General features: G+C 42.4%; 1 protein-coding gene across 2 annotated transcripts; it reads left to right on the top strand.

Moving 5' to 3' along the window:
- Nucleotides 1-1,427: 1,427 nt before the first annotated feature.
- erbb2 (erb-b2 receptor tyrosine kinase 2) lies at nt 1,428-22,194 on the top strand. 2 transcript variants are annotated; one of them, XM_061755459.1, is made up of 27 exons: nt 1,432-1,739; nt 8,432-8,583; nt 8,794-8,977; nt 9,080-9,220; nt 9,684-9,749; nt 9,826-9,941; nt 10,027-10,168; nt 10,274-10,402; nt 10,543-10,684; nt 10,963-11,036; nt 11,165-11,255; nt 12,278-12,480; nt 12,563-12,692; nt 13,079-13,169; nt 13,626-13,780; nt 13,869-13,916; nt 14,893-15,031; nt 15,095-15,217; nt 15,317-15,415; nt 15,853-16,038; nt 16,121-16,276; nt 16,346-16,421; nt 16,628-16,774; nt 17,415-17,512; nt 17,617-17,808; nt 18,191-18,578; nt 19,278-22,194. In XM_061755459.1, the coding sequence occupies exons 1-27, from the start codon at nt 1,667-1,669 to the stop codon at nt 19,613-19,615; spliced, it is 3,879 nt and encodes a 1,292-aa protein (XP_061611443.1). In that variant the 5' UTR covers nt 1,432-1,666; the 3' UTR covers nt 19,616-22,194. The 2 variants fall into 2 exon arrangements, with proteins under 2 accessions (XP_061611444.1, XP_061611443.1); XM_061755460.1 differs by lacking the exon at nt 18,191-18,578 and having other exon boundaries at nt 1,428-1,739; nt 19,278-19,525.
- Nucleotides 22,195-22,498: the final 304 nt, after the last annotated feature.

The raw sequence follows: 22,498 nt of genomic DNA, 5'->3' as shown, positions 1-22,498 counted from the left end.
CATGCACGCACACGCTGTTTACATGCTGGCAGATTCAGTTCAGTTGTATTTAACTTTTAAATTCAAAACATTTGCATTGAATCTTTAAGAACTGTTTGTTTTAAAACATTTCTTGCGGTACAATTTCTATTTAACGTGCAATGCATTTAAATTGAGTCATTAAATACATTCCCCCCCCCCCCCCCCCCCCTATGTTTCAGCGCAATGGTCATGTTCAAACTGTGCATAATTTTAAGTGGCTTCAACTTTGTTTTTCAATGCAGCACAGTACATTTGTTAAGTACAGCTCAGTTATATTCAAGTTTTAGGTATTTAAATTTGAAGAATTGTTTGTTGGAAAACATTTATTTCTGTACAATTTGTACATCCAGTGAAATGCACTTTAATTGAATCTTTTAAGTACAGTTGCTTTGTTGTCCCATTTCTTTTTAAAGCACAATATTACTGTTTAAGCTGCATAATGTCATTGACATACAATAATATCAAATATACTTTTTAGGGAATAAAACCTCATTCTCGTTCAATTGTGAGCTATTATGACTTGACGCCCTGCAAGTTCCCAAAGTGTTGTTTGTGATTAACATTTGAACGTAAAAGTAATGAATGGCGGAGGAGGCGTCTTCAGGGTTATTCATCAGGAAGTGACTTCACTTTAAGTGTTCGCTGATAGATGTGCACACTAGTTTTGGACTCTGACCCGGGCTCCTGTGGGTTGGGACACTTCGGTGGGGAGGGGGAGGGGGGCACATTAGGATGAATGGACTTTATTCTTCCTCCTTCTACTCCTGATTTGTGACCGTGGAGTGAAGGGCATGAGAAAAAACGAAAGGAAAAGAGGGACTGGTGAATAATTTGCCTCCATGCGACTTCTGTGCTTCATAAAACATCAGCAGGGAGCTTAAAGTTCATTTAGCGCAAGGGCCTTGATTTGATAGTTTGGGGGTGAAATGAACCAGAGCACATTGTGGGATTCCTAAATTTTTGTTGTGGGTTAAATTTGATCTGAAGTAACGATTGTTGTTTTAGTCTTATTTTACACGCTTCAGAAATGCTTAATTTATCACGATAATGTTCTGAGTGCTACTACCTCCTTTCTCACGCAATGGACTATTCCATCTTGATTGACAGCTCATCAGTCACGCCTTCTGTCTATTTGGTTGTTTTTTCCCAGGCGCGGTGGTTTCTTGCATATCAAATTAGAGGCAAATGAGGGGTCCAGAAAGGACGGATTTTTTTTTTACACAAATTTGACAAAAAAAAATCAAAATATAAATATATTTACTTTTAAATAGAAATATAAAAATAAAATTGATTAAAAAATAATCCCCCAAGTAGAGTAAAAGAAAAAAAAAAATTTTTTTTTTTTTGGGGAGTCATTCTTTCATAATTCATGCAGCAGTGAAGTTTGAATTGGGTTGTCGGGCCACGCCCCTCGCAGGCCTTCACGGGAGCGCGCATCCGTGTCGTGCGCGCGCAGACACGCTTTACTACAAGCAGGCACGAAAATTCCACAGAAGAAATCCGAGATTGTGTTCCAGCGAAATCAGGAAACAACCCCGGCGAATTGGCTCAAAGTGGATAAGAAACGAGGCCACTCCTAGACGGGAAGAGCGAACGTCCGGACGTCGGGAAAATGGACTAAAGTCGCACCCGGGGGAGTCCGCAGATGGAGGCGGTGAGAAGTTTGCTGTTGCTCGGGGCCGTGCTGCTCCGAGGGTCCGGCTCGCTGGCCAGGGAAGGTGGGTGACTTTGCAGCAAGCGACAAGACACAAACGCGCATTCAAGTCGCCGTCGAGCCCACGAGAATAGAGGCTCGCTCAATTCCCTCGCTTTTCGAGGACTCAATAAGTCGAAATGTGACATTTAACAGACTTTGAAGTGACGAATAACGAACCGGAAGACTCACACCTGTCGCCCCCCCCCCAAAAAAAAACAAAATATATATTTCACATTTCCAACACTTCTAACCTAAATGTGTTACGTACTGCATGTACGCACCAACCCCGCCGGGAGTAGTTTAAAAAAAATAAAAAATAAAAATGGGCCAGGTAACAAATATGAAAACCTGCTTTACAACTTTGTGGCGTGTGCAGCCAAGCAAGCCAGGCGGTAGTTAGCTCCATAGTCGCGCATGTAAACAACAATAACAAACAACAACAGGAGGCGCGTTGTGCAGCCCAAGGATCATTGCGATGTCAATTATTCACCAGTGGCTCTTAAACAGGAGGACATTGTGTGATAGTGGGCCACTTGTCTGGCTGAGTGAGTGAGTGAGTGAGTGCATGCATGCATGCCAGTGTGAGGAGACTACAAACTCAGCAGGCTTTTGAATGCACATGGCCAACTGTTGAAGTTTCAGTACTTTTTGCACAACTGTTCTCCAATGAGGAGCTGGACTTAAAAAAAAAAAAACATATTCCATGGACATCCTCATCTCCACCTTTCTGTGACTCTTCCAGTCATTTTTGTTGCATCCTGCTAATGATACTGAGAACATCCTGTTTGAGGACTTAGGATGCAACAATACCACTTTTTTTTCCAAAGCAAATTACAAATACAAGTACCTAAAATCAATTAATCAATACCTTAATTTAAGCAGAAAATGAAAACCCCATTGCTCTGTTTTCCAAAGGTGATCGGCGGAGCACAATTCACGTCATAAAAATAACAACACAATGCATATATAAAAGAAAAGAGCACAGAAGTACACATAAAAGTATACATTATAACAGTGCAGTACAATTACAAACCGAAAACTAACTATCAATAGACTACAAGTGCTACACGTCATACCAGGGGCAACTGGTAACTAGAACTTCCGCAACTTTTAGTTGAAAACGGCCGGTATCAGATTGATACCTTGAGTAATAATATCACGGTATTGCAAGTACAGCTCTAAAATGCATCATTTAAAAATGTATATAATAATTGAACTATGAAAGTAACTTTTTTCTTAAATTATTCTACTTTCAATCAACATATACAGTAGAATATTTGGTGTATTAGTACATGTAAAAAGAAAATAAACAATTTTTCAAAATACAGTTATCTTTCGCCATATCGCGGTTCACTTGTTTCGGTCTCACTGTATCACCGCAAATTGTTAAAATCAAAATTTATATTGCGGATTTTTCGCTATACCGCGGGATTGTGCGGTGAGCATTTTTTCCCCCCACACGGACTAATGTCACTGTCGACTTGCATTGTCACATGCAAAAGTCGGGAGGGAAGACAATGTCCAAAGTTTGGGATCTTCTTTTTTTGGGGGGCGGGGGAGTCGTGCAGGTGTACCTAATAAATTGTCCCTACGCAGGGTCATATAATACAGCGTGTTCATGATTTTTTGTTTTGCGGTCGATACGTAAAGATCAATACGACTAAAAGCGTTGTTTTTAAAAGGGGTCAGTATGACACGCGGTCATACTAAAAATCAATAGCACTCATTCATCTGCCCTTGAAGCCGTTCTGTTTACGACTAAAAATAATCACGTAACCTGGCAGCTAACCAGGAATCATTTCGAAGGACCTTTACGGTACACAGAGTACTATGACACAGGCGCTTGTCGCAAGTAAATAAATCCGCATTGTTGGCGGGAACTGGTTGGTGCACTTTCGTGCATAAGTGCCAGTCAATCTTGTACGCAACATTCGATAAACCTGCAGAATCCAAAATGAGAGCCCTGTTGAAATGAATGGAAATGCCATTTATCCATTCCAGCCCCCCAAAAATATTTGGAACATGTTTAAAAAAAAAAAAAACTGTAGAGCATTGTACTGCATAAAAACATACATTAATAAAGATGTAAATAGAATGTAAAGTATTAAACAGTTTGTGAATCTTAATAATTCATTGGGCATTGTGCTGCTCCTTCTGGTGTGTTCGATTTGGTCACCAGGGGGCAGTAAATATTTTTAAAAAATCGGATTCATCGATTATTCGAAAAAATAATCAACAGATTAATCTGATTAAAGTAACCGTTAGGTGCAGGCAGCCCTAGTTATAACTACTGTGGCCTAAATGCTAGTTCCATGACCCTGTCTATGGTGTTTCACTTTGTGTGTTAGCATTAAGCTAGCTGAAAGCAGTTATTTGGTTGTCTTAAATACACAACGGGCAATTCTCTTGATTTTATATTTATTTTGACATTAAACCTCAACAGGGAGTTTGAAGCCTCTTTTTTTTTTGAAGAAGAAGAATTATTGTTGACTCCTTTTTGTGTTATTTGCCTTTTTATATTTTGTGTTTGTAGAACTGCACTCAATCTTTACAAGGGGTTTCTAATATTTTGCTTACCAATCGAAGGAGAGGATTCTAAAGGCAGAGTACATTCTGTGGATTTTCCAGCTGTCGTATTGGATCTCCTCGGATTGTGTGAGTGTAACCCAACAGTGTCTGGGTGGGTTCAGTCGCTTCAGCATCGTTCGTGTCACTGAGACCAACGCGCAGTGAAGTGGATTCGTTCTGCTGAAACTGAACGCAGTTTCAGGTTGAACCGGCCAGCTGTGATTCACCAGTCTAGACGTTCGTGTTCGTGATCTAACTAACACCGCAGTTGAGCAAGGGGGCCGTGACATTGGCAGCCTTGGACACAGACAGGTCCGCAATGTTCCCCACTCTACATCTTCCGCACGTTCTCATGCGTTGAAGTGTCCGTGTGGATTATGGTTATCGAGCTATCAATTTCCTTCATCTACAGTAGTTTATCTTTTAATCGAATGATATTTATCTAGTTTATAAATGTAGAAAGTGGACATCTGTAAATATCCAATGTAATCCTGGGATTGTGCTGGTTGACAAATGTTTTGGTGGTACACTGATCCCCTGTTCATCGCGGGAGTTACGCTCCAGACCTACCCACGATATGTGAAAATTGGTGATATAGAGAGACCATATTTAAAAAAAAAAAAAAAAAAAAAAAAAAATTAATTAAAAACAATTTTTTTTTGTACTTTAAAATATTTAAAGTAACTTAAAATACACCTCCCACACACTTTAACACATTAAAAACACAATTTTTAAACTAAGTGTATTTGAACACAAAAAACATTCCTTGCTTAAGATGTATAGAAAACGCTTAATAATACTGAAGTAAAAGATAAAAACAGTTTTAGCCTAACGCTAACAAACAGTGCTAAACTCCATAGCCGGGCTAACGATTCCCCTCTGTGGAGGTGTTTTAACCCTTTAAGAAACATGTTTGAATGACGCATTGACACATGTAGACAGATAATATAACAACACTCACAAGCATATATTCTTTATCCTCTGCAAAGAACACATATAAACTGACCCATCTTTGAGAATATTCGGACGTCTGCCTTCAGGTGGCCAAGATGCACACATCAGCGCAATTGTCCACTGAATTCAAGAAAAACGGGCGGGAAAAACGGTTTACATTTTATTTTAATTGTCATTACTGTATGTTTTTATAAAATATAATAGTGTTATTGTTCTCACTGTTCTCTTTTTTGGGAGTCTGTAGCGGGTTAATAGCGTTTCCATTTATCTCAAGGGGGAAAGATGATTTGAGACACATGTTTTGAGGTACGAGCGTGGTCACCGAATGAATTAAACTCGTATCTCAAGGCGCCACTGTATATGACAGGCTGGTCAAGGTTGTCAAAGTATCAGAGTGTTTTCAGACACACGCTGTAATCACATTTTAAACGTATTCCAATACAAACGATGTTTATATTTTTACCCCCCAAAAATACACAATGTAGCTGAGCTGCAATATTGCGTGGGATTACAGTTTATCTTGTATTATTATGATTTTTTTTAACTCCTTGTGTTGGTGTACGTTCAGATTCCTTTCGTATTAAACAATCTGCCCTTTGTGCGAACCTTTGATACAATCCGTCCATTTTGAAGCCAAGCGCAGCTGCTCCCAGTAAATGTGTTGCGTCGCGGCAGAAAGCTTGCCGTGTTTGTGATGCTAATCTCGACAATGACAGCGGGCATGCGCGAGGACGACTACACGTATGTAGCCCGAGTCTCGTTCAGATCCTGTTCTGCTTGTCTGTTGAGCAAGACTTGTTCCCCCAACCGCCCCCCCCTTTTCTTTTCTCGCTCGAGAGCGGCCTGAAGAGAGAAAAATGTGTTCAGAGAGGTTAGGTGAAGTCTATGCGTTCAAAAGGATTAATGACGAACAATGTAGAGCAACAATCAAATTAGTGCTCTGTCTTCCTCTGGCTGGAGGCTCGGAGGCTTCGGACGTTATACTGCAGGTCACGGGCATGTCTCTGAGCGACTGTGTCATTTTTCAAGATTTGTGAACGCTGACATTCCTGTGAAACCCCAGTGACAGTGAGCCGAGTGACAGGTGGTGGCAGTAACATTGAATAAGGAGAAGGGGGGGGGGGGGGAAGAAAAAAAATAAAATAATAAATAGATGATGTATCAAGCTGCAGAGCGGTTGGGTAGACGGTTAAAGACTAGCCAACTCCCCACCATGCATTGCGCACACACTCAGTCGTTGCTGAGAGACTTGAGAAGAGCAAACAAAGAGCAAACAAGAGAAGTCTAAGCTTAACGATAGAAATGGAAAATGCTCTTGTTTGCGCACATACACGCATTCTTAAACAAATAATGACCTCTGAAAAAAAATCTTTATCATCATCAGAATGAGTTCATAGGTTGCTACGTACAGTACACGCCAAATCTATAGTTCGTACAATAGTTAGTTCTACTTTGCTGTAGATATACAGCAATTGCACTAAAGCTTCTTTTTTTTTTAAAGTGAAATGAACTTATTTCTAAAGTGGGTGTCGCGTGAGTCTGCGGAGAAAATGATCCCTGCGAAGTTTCGAGGCAGAGATGTTGCTTCAGCTTTTTTTTTTTTTGTAATCGCATTATTCGAGTTATTCGATTCATTGTGTCTGCCCTAATGGAGAGCACTACTTGGCCGCACCCAACAGCAGCGTTGCTAATTCAGTCTTAACGACTTTGCTGTAGTTAAAAAACTAAATGTTTTCAGTTGGGGGAAGTTGGTCTTCATCGGGACACAATTGAATGATCGTTAATTTTCCCCATAGTCAAGGAAATGTAGTCACTTGCCTATCCCTAATTGTAAAATTAAAACAAAATGAAAAAAGTACTATTGTTTGTCTGAGCTGTGGTTTGTGGTCACGGATTTGTATAAGGGGATACTTTTCTGTGTTGGCTATTTCATCCATCTGTCTAATTGTGACTTAATTTGTCCATCTGGTAAGTAAAACTATTCCCGATGATGTCAACGCTCAAGCAGCGAGGGATTGGAATTGACATCTGACACAAGCTGTGACGGGCGGGTGTGTATTTTTGGCAAACTCGCGTTGCGCCATTTGCTGCAAAGCGAGTTGCGGTGGGTTCCCGGCAGGTTTACACGCTTGAACCTGCTACTTAGTCCCAGTGTGGTATTAAAACCGTGTCTGCAGAAGGAGGGACGCCGATAGTACAAGTGGGGGGTGGGCTCCAACAGGAAAAGTGCGTTGACTATTGAGGGGCTGTTGGCAGCATGCCAGAGGAAGTCATTTATAACCTCAAGAAGAGGAGGAGGCGGGACCATCCACTGTATGACTGATTGCTAAAGCATGACAGCTATGCATGCATGTGTGAGCCCCCACTGTGGACTGTAGTGTTGTATGACCCCGAATGTGGTGACCCGCTGTGGGGAATCTCTACTCGCCGTAGCCAGTGCAAAATATATCTTAAGTGACAGACACACTGGCAGTGCATGTGGTTTGTATTTCACTTTCCGATATCTCCACTTTCTTTTGTAAAAGGAATAAGTAAACTAGACTGGAGTATTGTCTCAGCTCTCAGATGCTGTGGGCGTGTCTGCTGAATGTGCCGAAACCACGCCCCTCTCAGCTGTCAACCATCAATCAAATACCTCTACTGTGACCTAGAAAAATGGATGCTACTTCGTCAAGCATATTTTTTTATGCCTCCACGGCACGACATGTTTGAGGGACGACAATATATCCGCTTAAAGGCTCCAGTGGGTGGAATATATCCCACCGGGTCATTGTAGGCCTTTTCCAGGACCACGACGACGAGACGCTCGAAAATCGGTCACACCAAGTCAAAGTCCCGGTGTTAAGTCGGACTTCTCTTCTTTCTATCTCTCTTTCTTTTCCCCTCCTGGCGCTTCTGCCGTCCTCACCGTGACATACGTGCACTTACAGCTGACAACGAGGCACTCTAAGGCGGCCACACCAGCACGGAAACCACATGCTAGCTATCGAGCTGCCCCCCCCCCGCAATATCTAGGATAGATAATATCTTTGGAGCTAAAATGGAGTGCAGTACTAAAATGCAACTCTTCCTCAATTGCTTCAAAAAGCGTTTAATCCCCAATCCGTTCCTCACTTTCGACAAAATTGTTAACAATGGCTTAATTGACGCATCAATTAAGCAAGTGCTGATGACTTTTTGTCTGTTTTGCAGTGTGCCTTGGTACGGACATGAAGCTGGCCCTGCCTTCGAGCCTGGATAAACAATACGAGACCTTGAGGCTACTTTATACCGGATGCCAGGTCGTCCACGGCAACCTGGAGATTACGCACCTTCACGGAGACCTGGATCTCGCCTTCCTTCAGGTGTCTTCTGTTGAATCCTGTTTTTGACCAAGAGGTTGCTCTCGAAAGTCTCAGCAAGAGCAGTCAATAGATCTGAAATCACTGTCAAAGTTCACTTATGTGTGTGATCTTTTTACAACAATGGGCTTAGAACCAAACCTTGAGGAACCCACTTCAAATGTTGCCCCTTCTTACCACATCATAAGCGCATTTTATGTCCTTGTTTTACAGGGGATTGTGGAGGTGCAAGGCTATGTGCTAGTGGCTTATGTCTCGGTGAGCCTAGTGCCTTTGGACAACCTCCGGATTATCCGAGGCAGCCAACTGTACAATTCCAGCTATGCTCTGGTGGTGCAGGATAACACTCGGGGCGAAAAGGTTGGACTCAGGACACTTCGTCTTCGCAGCCTCACAGGTTGGATAACTGAAACTGGATCTCAGTCATTTGATGAATCAGTTTATGTTCGAGTCATTTGCACTGGTCTATGAGTTCCGATGACAACCAATCTCCCTGCAGAGATCCTGTTGGGCGGGGTCTATATTTGGGGGAACACCCAGCTTTGCTTCCCCGACCCCCAGAACATTGTGTGGAGGGACACCTTGGATGAGCAGAACATCCACGCCGGCCCACACCGACTGCAGCCCAGGGCGTCCAACTGTGAGCAGTTAATTAAAGAGATTGAACAGCCTAGTACTGACAATGCTTTCACTAGAAATATTGACTTTGAGCAGACAACTTCTGTTCGATTGCCGTCCTTCGGCATCAATTGGTCTCCTCTTGGATATGATATGATATGATGTGATTGATTTTTTTGTTCTTTTTTTTGTTTCCGTTCGACAGCATAGATACAGTTCACAAAATCAACGTTATGGGAGACGCAGTTTATCGTGAACGTATTCGTGATTAAAATTGGAGTTACAGATTTAGAAATGAATTACTCGCCATGCTTGTATACACGCACACACGCGGAATTGTATCATTGCATTTGAGATAGCACTACTCTATACTAGGGGTTGTAAGTAATTGGATAACAAAATAAATTGCAATAGAAGTAAAATGACGGTAAATTATTCACTGAAATAAACAATTTGAACTGTGTTGTGTGTGATCTCTGATACAGGTTCAAGTTGCTCACCTGCATGCAAAAACAGCTGTTGGGGAGAAACTGCACAGGATTGCCAAACCTGTGAGTTGTCTTCACACAGTCATTTTCATGGCCAACATGCAACAAAGCTGAGCATTTCCCCCACTCACGTCTACAGTGACTCGTATCAGTTGTGCGTCAGGCTGCCAGCGGTGTAAAGGCCCTCTGCCTAATGACTGCTGTCACATGCAGTGCGCCGCCGGATGCACGGGACCCAAAGACTCGGACTGTCTGGTAAATAACACGCAATATTTAGTTGATAACGAGCTCTGTCGATCAGTAATCGTCATTAGCGTGTCCTCTCGCGGCTACCCTGCAGGCGTGCCGACATTTCAACGACAGCGGCGTTTGTAAGGACAATTGTCCTCCACCCACCATCTACGACCCGGTCACCTTTCAGACCAAACTCAACCCGGACAAAAAATTCAACTTCGGAGCCACCTGCGTCAAGACGTGTCCATGTGAGAAGGGACTTTCAAAGCACCCGATCGATCATCCACCAAGTGAGGCACTACATAGCTATTGATTACCAATGCTTCCTTCTCTCTGTGGTTCCTGGTCTTTAGATAACTACCTAGCTATGGATGTAGCCTGCACTTTGGTTTGCCCCAAAGCCAACCAGGAAGTCATCATCTCCAATCCCGATGGGAACGAGACGCAAAAATGTGAAAAGTGTGAAGGAGAGTGTCCAAAAGGTGAGTGTTTTGGACTCAAAAGCATATTCATCAAATGTTTGCATTCCTTAGAATGTACTGGTAAGTTCTGCTTAATATATTTAAAGATAAAGAGGTTCTAATCATTTTCCCCATGCCATGTTGTGACTTTAATTTCACAGTGTGTTATGGCCTGGGTATGGACAACCTTGGCGTCATGGACAACAATGGTGTCACCATGGTAACCTCTTCTAATGTGGAGCAGTTCAGTGCTTGTAAGAAGATTTTTGGAAGTTTGGCCTTCCTCCCTCAGAGCTTTATTTGGTAAGTCATGTGTGTAGATCAACATTTTATTAATCATTATTTACTACAGTATTTTAGAAAGACACCATGGAACCGCATTGTCCACTTTAGTCTTTTGAGTTGAGCTTCAGTTCAGTGTTAAAACTGTGAAGGAGGAAGTGATGGAAATATCAGTCAAGTTCTCTTTTTATTTTATGCAAAATTGAATTGACGTTGCATTCAAATGCAGTCAAATACAATTAAGATTTATAGCAGCCATCTGGACTTACTTCCAATCAGTGAGTATAAATTGCTCTTAGGGACCCAGTGACCAACACATCCGGCCTTACTCTCGAGCAGCTGAGTGCCTTCAGGAACCTGGAGGAGATTACAGGTATAGCATCTTTCAACATCTTTTTTAATACTGCAAATGTAATCAGCTAATAGTCGGAATCAGATTTGCTATATGCAAACAATCTAGCTTCTGCACTGTGTGTATCATCATTAGAATTTGCTTTTCAGGTTATTTGTACATTGATGCCTGGCCAGAAGACTGGACTGACCTGTCTTTGTTTGAGAACCTGAAGGTGATCCGAGGCAGGATGCTCTACAAGTAAGACTCCAAATACACAGATGACCGTTTTTTTATTTTTATCAGAAAACCCGCTCATAGAGTGGTGCCTTGAGATAAGAGTTGAATTACGTCTGTGACAACAATCGCATCTCAAAAGAATGGAAATGCCATTCATCTTTTCCGGCCTCCCCAAAATTCCAACAACATTTTTTGTAATGTGTTTTGTAATACGGAAAATAGCACGCTATAATACTGTAATTTATAAAAACATAGAGTAATACCATATTTAAGTAGAATTTAGGCAATTCGTTTTTGCATCATGATTTAGTGCTTCAATTCAATTCACTGGGCTACTCCTGCTGTGCCCATCTTGGTCAGCAGGGGGAGTATAATAAAGTCCTGCAGACACAAATGAAGAAGAGTAAGATGCAATAATATTGGTCCTTTTTCGCAGAGGGTAAAGACTATATGCCTGTGGGTAATTTTACTTTATCTAGCTGCCGCGTGTGGTTCCGCAGTTTTTGCTCAAAGGGTTAGAACACTGCAAGTAGCGATGTTAAAAGTCAGTCGGCTCACTCGTATGTCGAGGCACTACTGTACATTTAACCTTAGGATTTGCGGTTGCCTGTGCTTGTCCTTGTAATGCACTTACAAGGACACAAAGGCAACCACAAATAATAATAAATTGGCAAATCAAAACTATGATTAAAAGTGGGGGAGAGTAAAAAAAGCGAGAGTGAACAAAAAAGTTGAGACACTTTCAGGGTTATAAAGGCTAATTATTAGCCAGGCCAGCTGCTTTAACTGGCAGCACGCGGCAGCCAGGACAAAAGTAACAGTCAGTGCCGACAAGGACAAGCACAACATGTTCAAACTAGATCACAGCAAGTGTAAATAAGTTGCGAGTAAGATCCGCGCTTGTTTTTTTTTTTTTTTTCTTTCCTTCCTTTTCATGTCGGTGTAACGGTCGCGTATCCCACCATTATTCTGTCATTGTTTTTGTACTATATTGTTTTTATAAATCTCAATCAGATGGCTGAGGTGCCGCTCTATTTTACCAGGGGTGTATTTTCCCTGGCCGTTCAGAACCTACACATTCAGTCTCTCGGGCTGCGTTCGCTGCGCAGCATCAGCGGAGGTTTGATCCTGTTGCACAACAACTCTCAGCTGTGCTACACCAATTCATTGCCCTGGAGCAGCCTCCTCCACCCCACCCAAGGGCCCCACTACATAGTGAACAACAACCAAGACCCCCAACTCTGTGGTGGGTAAACGTGTCGTACAATGGGTGGCGTCAGTGCAATGTGAGAGTGCAACAATTACAAAGTTGCTTTCTTGTGTTTCAGAGGCAGAGGGGCGTGTTTGTCACCCGCTGTGTAAGGACGGCTGTTGGGGGCCGGGGCCCAGCCAGTGTGTGTCATGCAAGACTTTCCGACGTGGCACCGAGTGTGTTGAGCAGTGTGACCTTCATGAGGGGTGAGCTTCTTTGTGTGTGTTTGTTTGGGTGCGGTCAACCCTGCACTAAGTCAATAAAAAGCCCAGTGATCATGATTAATACATGTAAGCAATTGAAATCACGTTGGAACTGATGTTTTTCAAAGCGATAACCGTAACTCAATCTTGAAGCCTTTTCACTTTAATTGCTCTTTTATGGTGACGTTGATGTCGTGATTGTTTTTTTTTTTTTTTTTTTAATATTCAAAAGCCTTTAAAACATACCCAAATTATTTAGAACCTTGCCAAATTTTGAGTCAGTGCATGTTTATTTATTGACTATTTTGATACGCCATGATGTCACATTTTGTGCTTGTTTGCTGTGACGGCCGACGACGAGGACGCTAATAATGATGCTTGTCTCACAGGCCTGCACGGGAATACATTGATGGATCCTCGTGTGTCGCCTGTCATGCCGAGTGTCGGCCTCTCAATGGCTCGCTCACATGTCATGGCCGGGTAAGATTGGTAAAAACAGCTTTCGAAGAGCATAATAGATCAGTAGAGATTAACTTCTTTTGCAGTAGTGATTCTCAGTAGGAGGAAACTGTACAGTTGTTTTTTTTTTGTTTTTTTTTAGTATCAAAAAAAGATTTAGAAAATTAAGATCAGTGTTTTACAACCAACCAACCAAAGCACATACTTTACATTAGAATTACATTACACCACTCAACAAAAATGTCACATATGTATATTGCAATAATGATTTGTGGTGGTAGTGTCTATCATTATATGTCACTGGCATAGATACAAACAAAGATACAATTTTGAGTAAATAAATAATTTTCAGAGCAATTAAATGAAGTTAGATCATTTCTCACAAAATAATTGTCAACTGAAATGTTTATATACCGTATACGCATGCATGTGGTGAAGTCAGGCTATGTTTGTGTGTGCGTGCGTGTGTTTCCGCAGGGTGCGGACCAGTGCACCGAATGTCAGAACTTCCAGGACGGCGAGTCGTGTGTGGAGCATTGCCCCAGCGGTGTGAAGGAGGACCAGCACACCGTGTGGAAGTACAGCAATGCCACAGGACACTGTCTGCCCTGCAACACCAACTGCACGCTGTCGTGAGTGGACACACACACACACACACTAGTTTAAACACACTGACGGTAACCATCTCACACCTGGTGTTTTGCTCTCTCTCTCTCTCAGCTGCACTCAGATGGATGAGAGAGGCTGCCCAATCCATCCCAAGACAGGGTAAAAGCATTTGTAATAGAGCATCTTTTTTTTTTTTTTTCCATCGAGTCAAGTCATACAGCGCCAATGTGCAACAGAAGTTATGGCAAGGCACTAACCCAAGAACCGCACTCCTCAAACATGAAACAAAACCAACCGAACTCCACATGAGCAAGCACTTCGCAACGGAGGCAAGGAAAAACCTGCTCTAAGGGAGGAGCCATCGGGTCGAGATGGAGAGACAGAGGAGCGGGACAGAGGGTAGATAGAGAGAGAAAAAACAGGATAGAGAGCAATGGGCACAACAACAGCCATATCAACAACAGAATAGTCCTATGATGACTGCAAACCTCGGTTTTTGTGATTCACCCATCCATGCAGAAAGTCTGACAATACCTGAATCACCGGCATTACCACATAACCAGCAAGCCTTTATTGCGCAGTGACTGTTTTTCTCAATGTCTTTATGTCTCCAAAGTGTTCTCTGTCACTTGACTGTCTGTTGTCGTACTGGAGCGGCTCCAACAAATTCCTTGGGTGTTTTTTGGACGTACTTGGCAAATAAAGATGTTTCTGATTCTGATCAGCGTAGAATCCTGTCAAAAGTTAGGCCTTCAAAATAAAAAGCAGTTTAATAACAAAATACTTGGAGTGGTTCAACTATTATACCGCATGCTTTTATTTTGAAGGTTTGACAGGACGTGTTATGATGGTGATGTCGCCTGAGTGTTGCACAGGTGACCCCGGGAGGGTTATTGTTGTTTATAAAAGCTTCCATTGTGGAAAAGAATTGCCGATTCACATCGTTGTTGTTGTTTTTTGTTTTTTTTTTTTAGTTTAGAAAACCGCGTGAATGTACAAAAACCAGGACAAAATAAAAAACATCATTGAAAACTGAGGTTCCACTCCAGATAAATAGGAATGCGCAAGTGGCCTTAAAATCAAATCATCATTTTCTCAGAAGTTAGGAATAAACAAAGGCTTTTTCTCTGTGTAGACCGGGCACGACTATTGCAGCTGCGGTGGGTGGTGTGGTGCTCTTCTTCATCCTCCTCGCTCTGCTTGTCTTCTACTTGAGGAGACAGAAAAAGCTGAAAAAGAAGGAGACCCTGAGGAGGATCCTGCAGGAGCACGAGGTGGGTACCACGCACTCACGTTGCAACGGTTGCAGCGTGTAACGGAGGAATTTTCTTTCCCAGCTGGTGGAACCTTTGACACCAAGTGGGGCCTCACCCAATCAGGCTCAGATGCGCATCCTGAAGGAAACGGAGTTAAAAAAGCTCAGAGTGCTTGGCGCTGGAGCTTTTGGTACCGTTTACAAGGTTGGAGACCCTTTCTATTGGCAAACAAACATATCATTTGTCATCCTAAACCCACACTAATAAAGATTTCTTTTGCTGTGTCCTGGTTGTTATTTGCAGGGAGTGTGGACTCCCGATGGGGAAAACGTTAAGATTCCGGTGGCCATCAAGGTTTTGCGGGAGAACACCTCGCCAAAAGCCAATAAAGAGATCCTTGATGTGAGTCTTTGAGGGTTGAGTTACGGTCGTCGCTCGCCAGTGAGAGTGACAAAAACGCTTGTTATTCACGCCCCTTAAGAGGATATGAAAGAAAGAATTCCTGTGTTAATAGTTCAAACTGTAAATGTACCACAAACTATGATCCCAAAACACTTGAATATCATTTTAAGCTCATTTTACAGCTTGTTAATGCACATGTGGGAAAGACTGTCCGTAATTTCTACGAACAATCCATGCAAAGCTTGTCTCTCAGTCAAGATATATCACTTCAACATAGTTCCTTGACACCGACGTACTACTTTCCTACTAGACTAGGGCTTTGGCTGAATCTTGTGGCATTTTAGGGTATTGCAGAAAGTGAATGCAGGGGATTATTAACCACAATTAAAAGAAGACGAGACAGTGGCTTTTTCTACTCTGCCCGCTGTCTTTCCCAGGAGGCGTATGTGATGGCAGGGGTGGCCAGTCCCTACGTGTGTCGCCTGCTGGGCATTTGTTTGACTTCCACGGTGCAGCTGGTCACTCAGCTCATGCCGTACGGCTGCCTCCTCGACTATGTCCGGGAGAACAAGGATCGCATCGGCTCCCAGTTCCTCCTCAACTGGTGTGTCCAGATTGCCAAGGTGTGCCAAGTCCTTTTATGTGCGAATCGGAGTTCGCTTTTGCTTCCTATTCATCGTCGTGAACTATATCGTGTCGATGTAGGGGATGAACTATCTCGAGGAGGTGCGCCTCGTCCACAGAGATTTGGCTGCCCGCAACGTTCTGGTGAAGAACCCGAACCACGTGAAGATCACAGACTTCGGCTTGGCACGCTTGCTCGATATTGACGAGACCGAATATCACGCCGATGGGGGGAAGGTAAAGATGCTTTGCGGCGTTGTCGCCATTTTTCTTTTGAATTATCTGCTGACATATGTGTGCTTTTAGGTTCCGATTAAATGGATGGCACTGGAGTCTATCCTGCACAGGAAGTTTACACATCAGAGTGACGTTTGGAGCTATGGTTGGTGTTGTTCTGTGGGCGGAGAAATACAGTAATCACAAACCAAGCACATCAAAACCTTTATTGTAGTAAAGTTATTTTGACGTATTTATTTTGAATACAGCTCTTGTCTCGGTTCTCATAGTGACCAGTGATTCAATAATAGCTGTAGAAATACAAAATACTGCGTTGTTTCGATGAACAATTGTCCATTTTCCCCCACTCAGGGGTGACCGTGTGGGAGCTGATGACATTCGGCGCCAAACCGTACGACATGATCCCGGCCAGAGAAATCCCAGATGTTCTGGAAGGCGGGGAGCGCCTCCCGCAACCCCTCATTTGCACCATCGACGTCTACATGATCATGGTCAAATGTTAGTACTTACTGTACTTCGCCATGTCTTGAATAGTCAGTTTTCTCATGCACTGTCTACTGCAGAGGGGACATTTATTTATTTACATTAATGTTTTGTACATTTTTTTAAAAATAGAAATAACATGACTCACTCGGTGCTGTTGTATTGGTTGCAAAGATTTAGAAGCTCATAATGCTAATAATAATGATATCGCTATATACTTAGGGGTGTGCAAACATTTGTGCTCAAGGGCAACATTTGATTAATCAAATGAAGAGATGGGCCAGTTCCTAGTTGGGGTAAATAAATCCATTTTTTTTTATTATTTATAAATAGTAGCATAATTAAAGAATTATTTAATAACATAAGTTAAATTTGTTTATTTTCCTAATATTTTTGTGTTTTATTATGTACAATAAATAATGACTTTATAATGAATAAATAATGAGAGGAATAATTTCTAGTTCACCAATTTTGGGAAAAGATTTAAAAAAAGGAGCAGGCTGTATTTTTGTTTAAATTGTTCACCCCTGGTAGAACAATTTCCGACTACTTACTCCTAAGCTTACTTCTTACTTCCAAGTTCTCATTTGTCAAGTATGCGTCCCATTGCAATCCAATTAGCTCCCATAATCGCAATTGTCTTTATGAATGGAAGGTTGGATGATCGACCCAGACAGCCGACCCAGATTTAAAGATCTGGTGAGTGATTTTTCCGCCATGGCCAGGGACCCACCTCGCTATGTAGTCATTCAGGTATGCGTTGGAAAAGATCGTACACGTGTGCACCATTTTAAAAGACGTAAATGTTACCCAAAAAAAATAAACACGGGCGCCTCTGTGTCTTGTTGTGCACGCAGAACGACGAGCAGATGAGCATGTCCAGCCCGGTGGACAGTCAGTTCTTCCGAATGCTTCTGGAGGAGGACGGGAACAACATGAGGGAACTGCTGGATGCCGAGAAGTATCTGGTGCCTCAACCCAACCTCTATCCCAGGCCTCAGGGAGACGGGGCGCAGTCAAACGGGCCGTCCAGGCATCAGTCATACAGGGTCAGTGGCATAAGGATTTGCTCTTGGTTGTTTCCAGCAGTCATTCTCAGCTATTGTCACCCTGGGATGTGCATTTTGCCACTTTTGTAGATGTTAAGTCTTCTAAACCGTTTGTCCTCATGAGGGTTGCAAGTTATTATTCATCGAACCACAAAAACATGTTGCGATTGTCAAGGTAGGAGCAAAATGCCACCAAGAGAGGAAACGGGTGAGAAATTAGTGGGCCGACAGTAGGTGGCGAACGCTGCCCGACAGTTCATTCGGTTTCGGCCGTGTCACTGTGTGCGGCGGGTCTTAAGTCTACTCGACTCAAGTCATGTGGCTCCAGTCCTCCACCACTTCTATTAATACTGAACTCCTTTCTTTCGCTGATCATTTGCAGAGCAGAGATCAGGGCTTAGAAGTTGAGCCCCCCATGGCTGCAGCAGCCCCTCGTAGCATGTACTCCTCGCTCAGCACTCTGGGACGCAGCCAGTACCCCACCTTACCAGTAGGAACCGGCCCCTCCAACGGTACGTGGACCCCTCATTACCCCACGCTGGCACGCAGCCCCTCCGCCGGCGGCCAGTCCGACTCGGTCTTCCTGGACGGACCCCCGGACGACCCCTCGCTGCCCCCGGCCAGCCCCGGGCGCTACTGCAAGGACCCCACCTACGGGAGCCAGGGCGAACTGGAGACGGACGGCCCCAACGGGTTCCTTCCTCCTCCTCATCTTCATCACTCGCTGCCCAGGAGAAGTCACGGCTATAATCGCAACCACGCCTTGCCAGGTGGGGCTTAAATGGCTGAAAGATAATTAGGTTTTAAAAAAAAAAAAATTTTAATGCACCAAAAGTGTACATGCCCATGCACCAAAGACTCTGTGTAACTTCTGCTAACAACCCAGGCTAAACTAAGCTCTTCCTTGACATAGAAAGATACAGTATGTCTTTCAGTCAAGATGTATCACTTCAACATACTTTCTTGACACCAATTCCTACTTTTTGAAAGAAACAATATTTACCCGCTTGAAAATCCACAAAATCGTCAGACACATTGACCGTAGGAAAGAAAATCCAGCGTCAATGCAATTGCAGTCAAAACTAACCCAACTAGTGCAACACCGGTCAGTTACTAACAGTTCTCATGATGTCAAAAAAGAGGCAGAAGAAATTTTTGCAGATGGAAGCCTCGCATCACCAAAATCAGTTTGTTTCAGGGAGAAAAAGAAAAAAGAAAAAAGAAGCCATCTTGGTTGAATCAACACAGCACCACTCCAAAATCACGTTCAACCGCCAATTGAATGCCCTACACAAATTGCAATTTAAAAAAAAAAAATGGTATTAAAATGGTACAAACACAGCGCCAGGTTGTTGTTGTCTTAAAAAAAACAAAAAAACACAATCTTGCAGTGTAATTCGGTCCCGGGATTTATTTGAGGTCAATCCAGTAACTGTTTTGTTGTTCTTCCCGGTTCCCGCCTTGTTCAGAGTACGTCAATCAGGAGGTCCACGAGGCCAGACCGGAGCGGCCCACCACGCTTCCTCGGAAAATCTCCAAAGTGGACAGACGCCTGCCGAACGGCTTGAGTTCAGGCCACAGTGTGGAGAACCCCAGGTACTTGGTCCCCTCCACCTCACCTGCCTTTGACAACCCGTACTACCTGGACCTCGTGGCCAAAGCAAAAGCGGTCGCCGGGGCGACGCCGGCGGACGGCCCGGCGGAACCGGAGCGGGACGTAACGCGACAAGTCAACGGATTTGTCACTCCCACGGCCGAGAACCCGGAATATCTGGGCCTGGCGGACACCTGGAGTGGATACACATGAACCTTAAGGGAGGTATTGGGGGGGGTGGCAGCTTGTGAATGACAATATTAATGCAGCTGGGCGTGTTTTTTTGGATTGCGCAAGTGAGTATCTAACCAAATTAGAAGGTAATGGCGCACTGTGATTCATCCCATTCATCCGGTGTTCCTGGTGACGTTTATATTCCTCTCAACAAGTTTACTCGGCCTATGTAAATAATTCACTGTCAAACAAAAACTGAGGATGTTTTCGTCCAATCACATTCGACTGGAAGATTTTTTTTTTTTCTCTCTCCAGGGTTTTTCCTGACTGAAATTGAACCATAGGCGGGATCATTCCGTTCAGTTGTTGTCTGCGCTTTTAGGAGCGACTTCCAGCAGTTTCTGATACGTAATACGCCAATTGCAGATAAAAAAAATAAATAAAATAATGACATTGCATCTCCAGTTTTTATATGCAGGAATACCCTGCTTTTTTGCCAAACTTTCCAGTCGCCACACACGTTTAGTATTCCGCTCACTTTCTTGAAAAAAAAGAAGAAAAAAAAACCTGCTGGGGGTCTTCCATGCGCTCAAAGGCATTTTGTTGTGGTCAGAGGGGTCCCTGTGCTGCCCATCTGGCCAGCGCGCACGCTCCCTCAAAGAAAGAGGTGCTGTATGTTGAAGACGGCGGCATTGTGCCGCACAGGCGTGTGTCTGCTGCTTGATTGTGGTACCACTCATCCAGCCATCCATAAAAAAAAAAAAAAAGTAAACTCTTCAGGGATTCATGTTGCAAAAATTTGCTTTTGCACAATGCACTGCTAGTTTGTGTCATGCCCTTTGCCTCCCATGCCTGTATTGGCAAAATCTCACGGCACAACAAACCAAAATGTCTCAAATAAACCCTTGCTGTACGTTGGGGGACCGAGCCCTGCTGCGTATAGTGGGGGAAAAAAACCAGAGTAATTGATGCACCCCCTTAAAGTCCCTATAAAGTGAAACTAAATGTCTTCTTAATTTTACACACTACAGAGAGGAGTGTTATGTATTACGTGTATAATATGCTTTTTTTCCCCCCTAAAAAATTCATCGAAAGTCGATTGAGTGTATCATACATGGGTATAAGCTAAATGGGGAAAACAAATTCACGTAGTATAAACGTATACCGAGTATAACGTGTACCTCGAGTAGAAGCGACAATGCTAAATGTTTTGAGTATGGATACCAGCAAATCGATGGTGCGTATTATACAAGGGTAGATGGAAATTCCTGATTTTGGGTGCGTATGTTATACTGTAAAGCGTATCATACATGAGAAATTACAGTATTTAGGAACAAATCTCTACAGGGTCCTTAAATGTTTATCATTATCTTTGTCATTGTAACAGGTACAATGAAATTGAAGTATGTCACACGATAATGAAAATCCACACACTAAATAACAAAAGAGGATTTTGTTGTAAATAGCCTACATTACAAGTTTTAACCATAAATATATCAAAAATTATGATCCCAAGACACCCCAAGTGTCTAAGTGAACATGTCCCAACAATTGGGAAGAATCGACACGCGTGCACTTGTATTAAACGTAGCTGGAGGGAGAAGTTGTTTTCTGTGTTTGTTGACACGTTGAAGCTGCACACGTTCACATTGTCAGTGCATCGCTGGAATTCCTCACCGCGACACGACAAAACACACATTGGCAGTTAATCATCAACTGCCTTTTTCTGCCCTCATGCCAGGAGGAGGTCGAAGCCACTCACTGGAGACATTGTCCGACCTCTGCGGCCATGTTGACGTGGCAACCTTCTTTTTTTTTTTTTTTATATAAAAAAAAATATATATATACATTTTAAAGCATAATAAAACATATGATGCACGTAAACTCACGATTAAGAACTTGGAAGACATGAATTTACAGCGCTGCAAAGAAATTGTGCTTAAAAATATTGACTACAAATTACTACAACTACAGCATTTTACTGAGACCCCATTAAAAAGTGACCCACAACCCGTTTTCTACAATCAGGTTGCGGAATTACAATCGGATGCCGTGTACCACTGCTAACTTTCAACGTTTTAAAAATGTAACCTCGGTGAAATTAGTTTATTTATTTTTTAACGAACAATTAGAACGCTTTAAAAATCCTTTAAAAAATAAATAAATACAAATTATACCAGTGAGCTGTTTCTGTATAATTCCGCTGACAAAGGCAGCTTTTCACAGTGACAAGCTGTTTTGAACTTTTGTTTTGGTTTTGAAACACTTTATTATTCTTATACTAACATTATTTTCGAGTGATAGCATATAAAAGCTATTTTGTATTATTTGCCTTTTAGTCCAAAAACAAAACAAAGAAAATCTTAATTGGAAGTTATTTTGCCTTTTTCACTCAGCAAATAATAATAATAATAATTGAAATAATATAATCCAATTTGTGTACAATTTCACTTAATGTAAATACTGTATGTAATGTGAATATTTTGTGATCAGTCTACTGTGGAGAAACAAATGTAAGCACATACAATACTTTATGAAGAAAACAGTCAGTTGTACATGGATTTGTTTGCATATTGTGTGTTTTTAAGGAATTAAAAAATGGAAACATGTTTTCTTCATTTCTGTGTATTCCTTTGAAACTTCTGCCCACAAGTAATTCAGCACACACGCTACTATACCTGACATCTAGTGCTCATACGTGGAACTACAGTAAATTGTCATTTTATTTTTTTTATTTATTTTTTTTTTTATATAAACTAAATTGAATCTAATTGCTCAGCTTTTCAGGTATATGAGCATGTCAAGCAGATTGATTGATTTTTTTTTTTCATAATCATTAGATTGTGCAGGTGTACCTAATGTTGTGGCCTTTGAGGTTATGTAAATCCACACCTGCGTCGACAACTGATTTACATTTGTAAC

The sequence above is a fragment of the Phyllopteryx taeniolatus genome, chromosome 19 (assembly GCF_024500385.1).
Source record: "Phyllopteryx taeniolatus isolate TA_2022b chromosome 19, UOR_Ptae_1.2, whole genome shotgun sequence".
Taxonomy (NCBI): domain Eukaryota; kingdom Metazoa; phylum Chordata; class Actinopteri; order Syngnathiformes; family Syngnathidae; genus Phyllopteryx; species Phyllopteryx taeniolatus.
This window is presented reverse-complemented; position numbering and strand designations above follow the sequence as displayed.

Coding starts and splice junctions, on each gene's coding strand:
- erbb2 (XM_061755459.1), top strand. CDS start 1,667: ATGGAGGCGGTGAGAAGTTTGCTGTTGCTCGGGGCCGTGCTGCTCCGA. Junction 9,221..9,683: donor GCAGCCCAGGGCGTCCAACT/GTGAGCAGTTAA, acceptor TCTCTGATACAG/GTTCAAGTTGCTCACCTGCA. Junction 12,481..12,562: donor CCAAGACCCCCAACTCTGTG/GTGGGTAAACGT, acceptor CTTGTGTTTCAG/AGGCAGAGGGGCGTGTTTGT.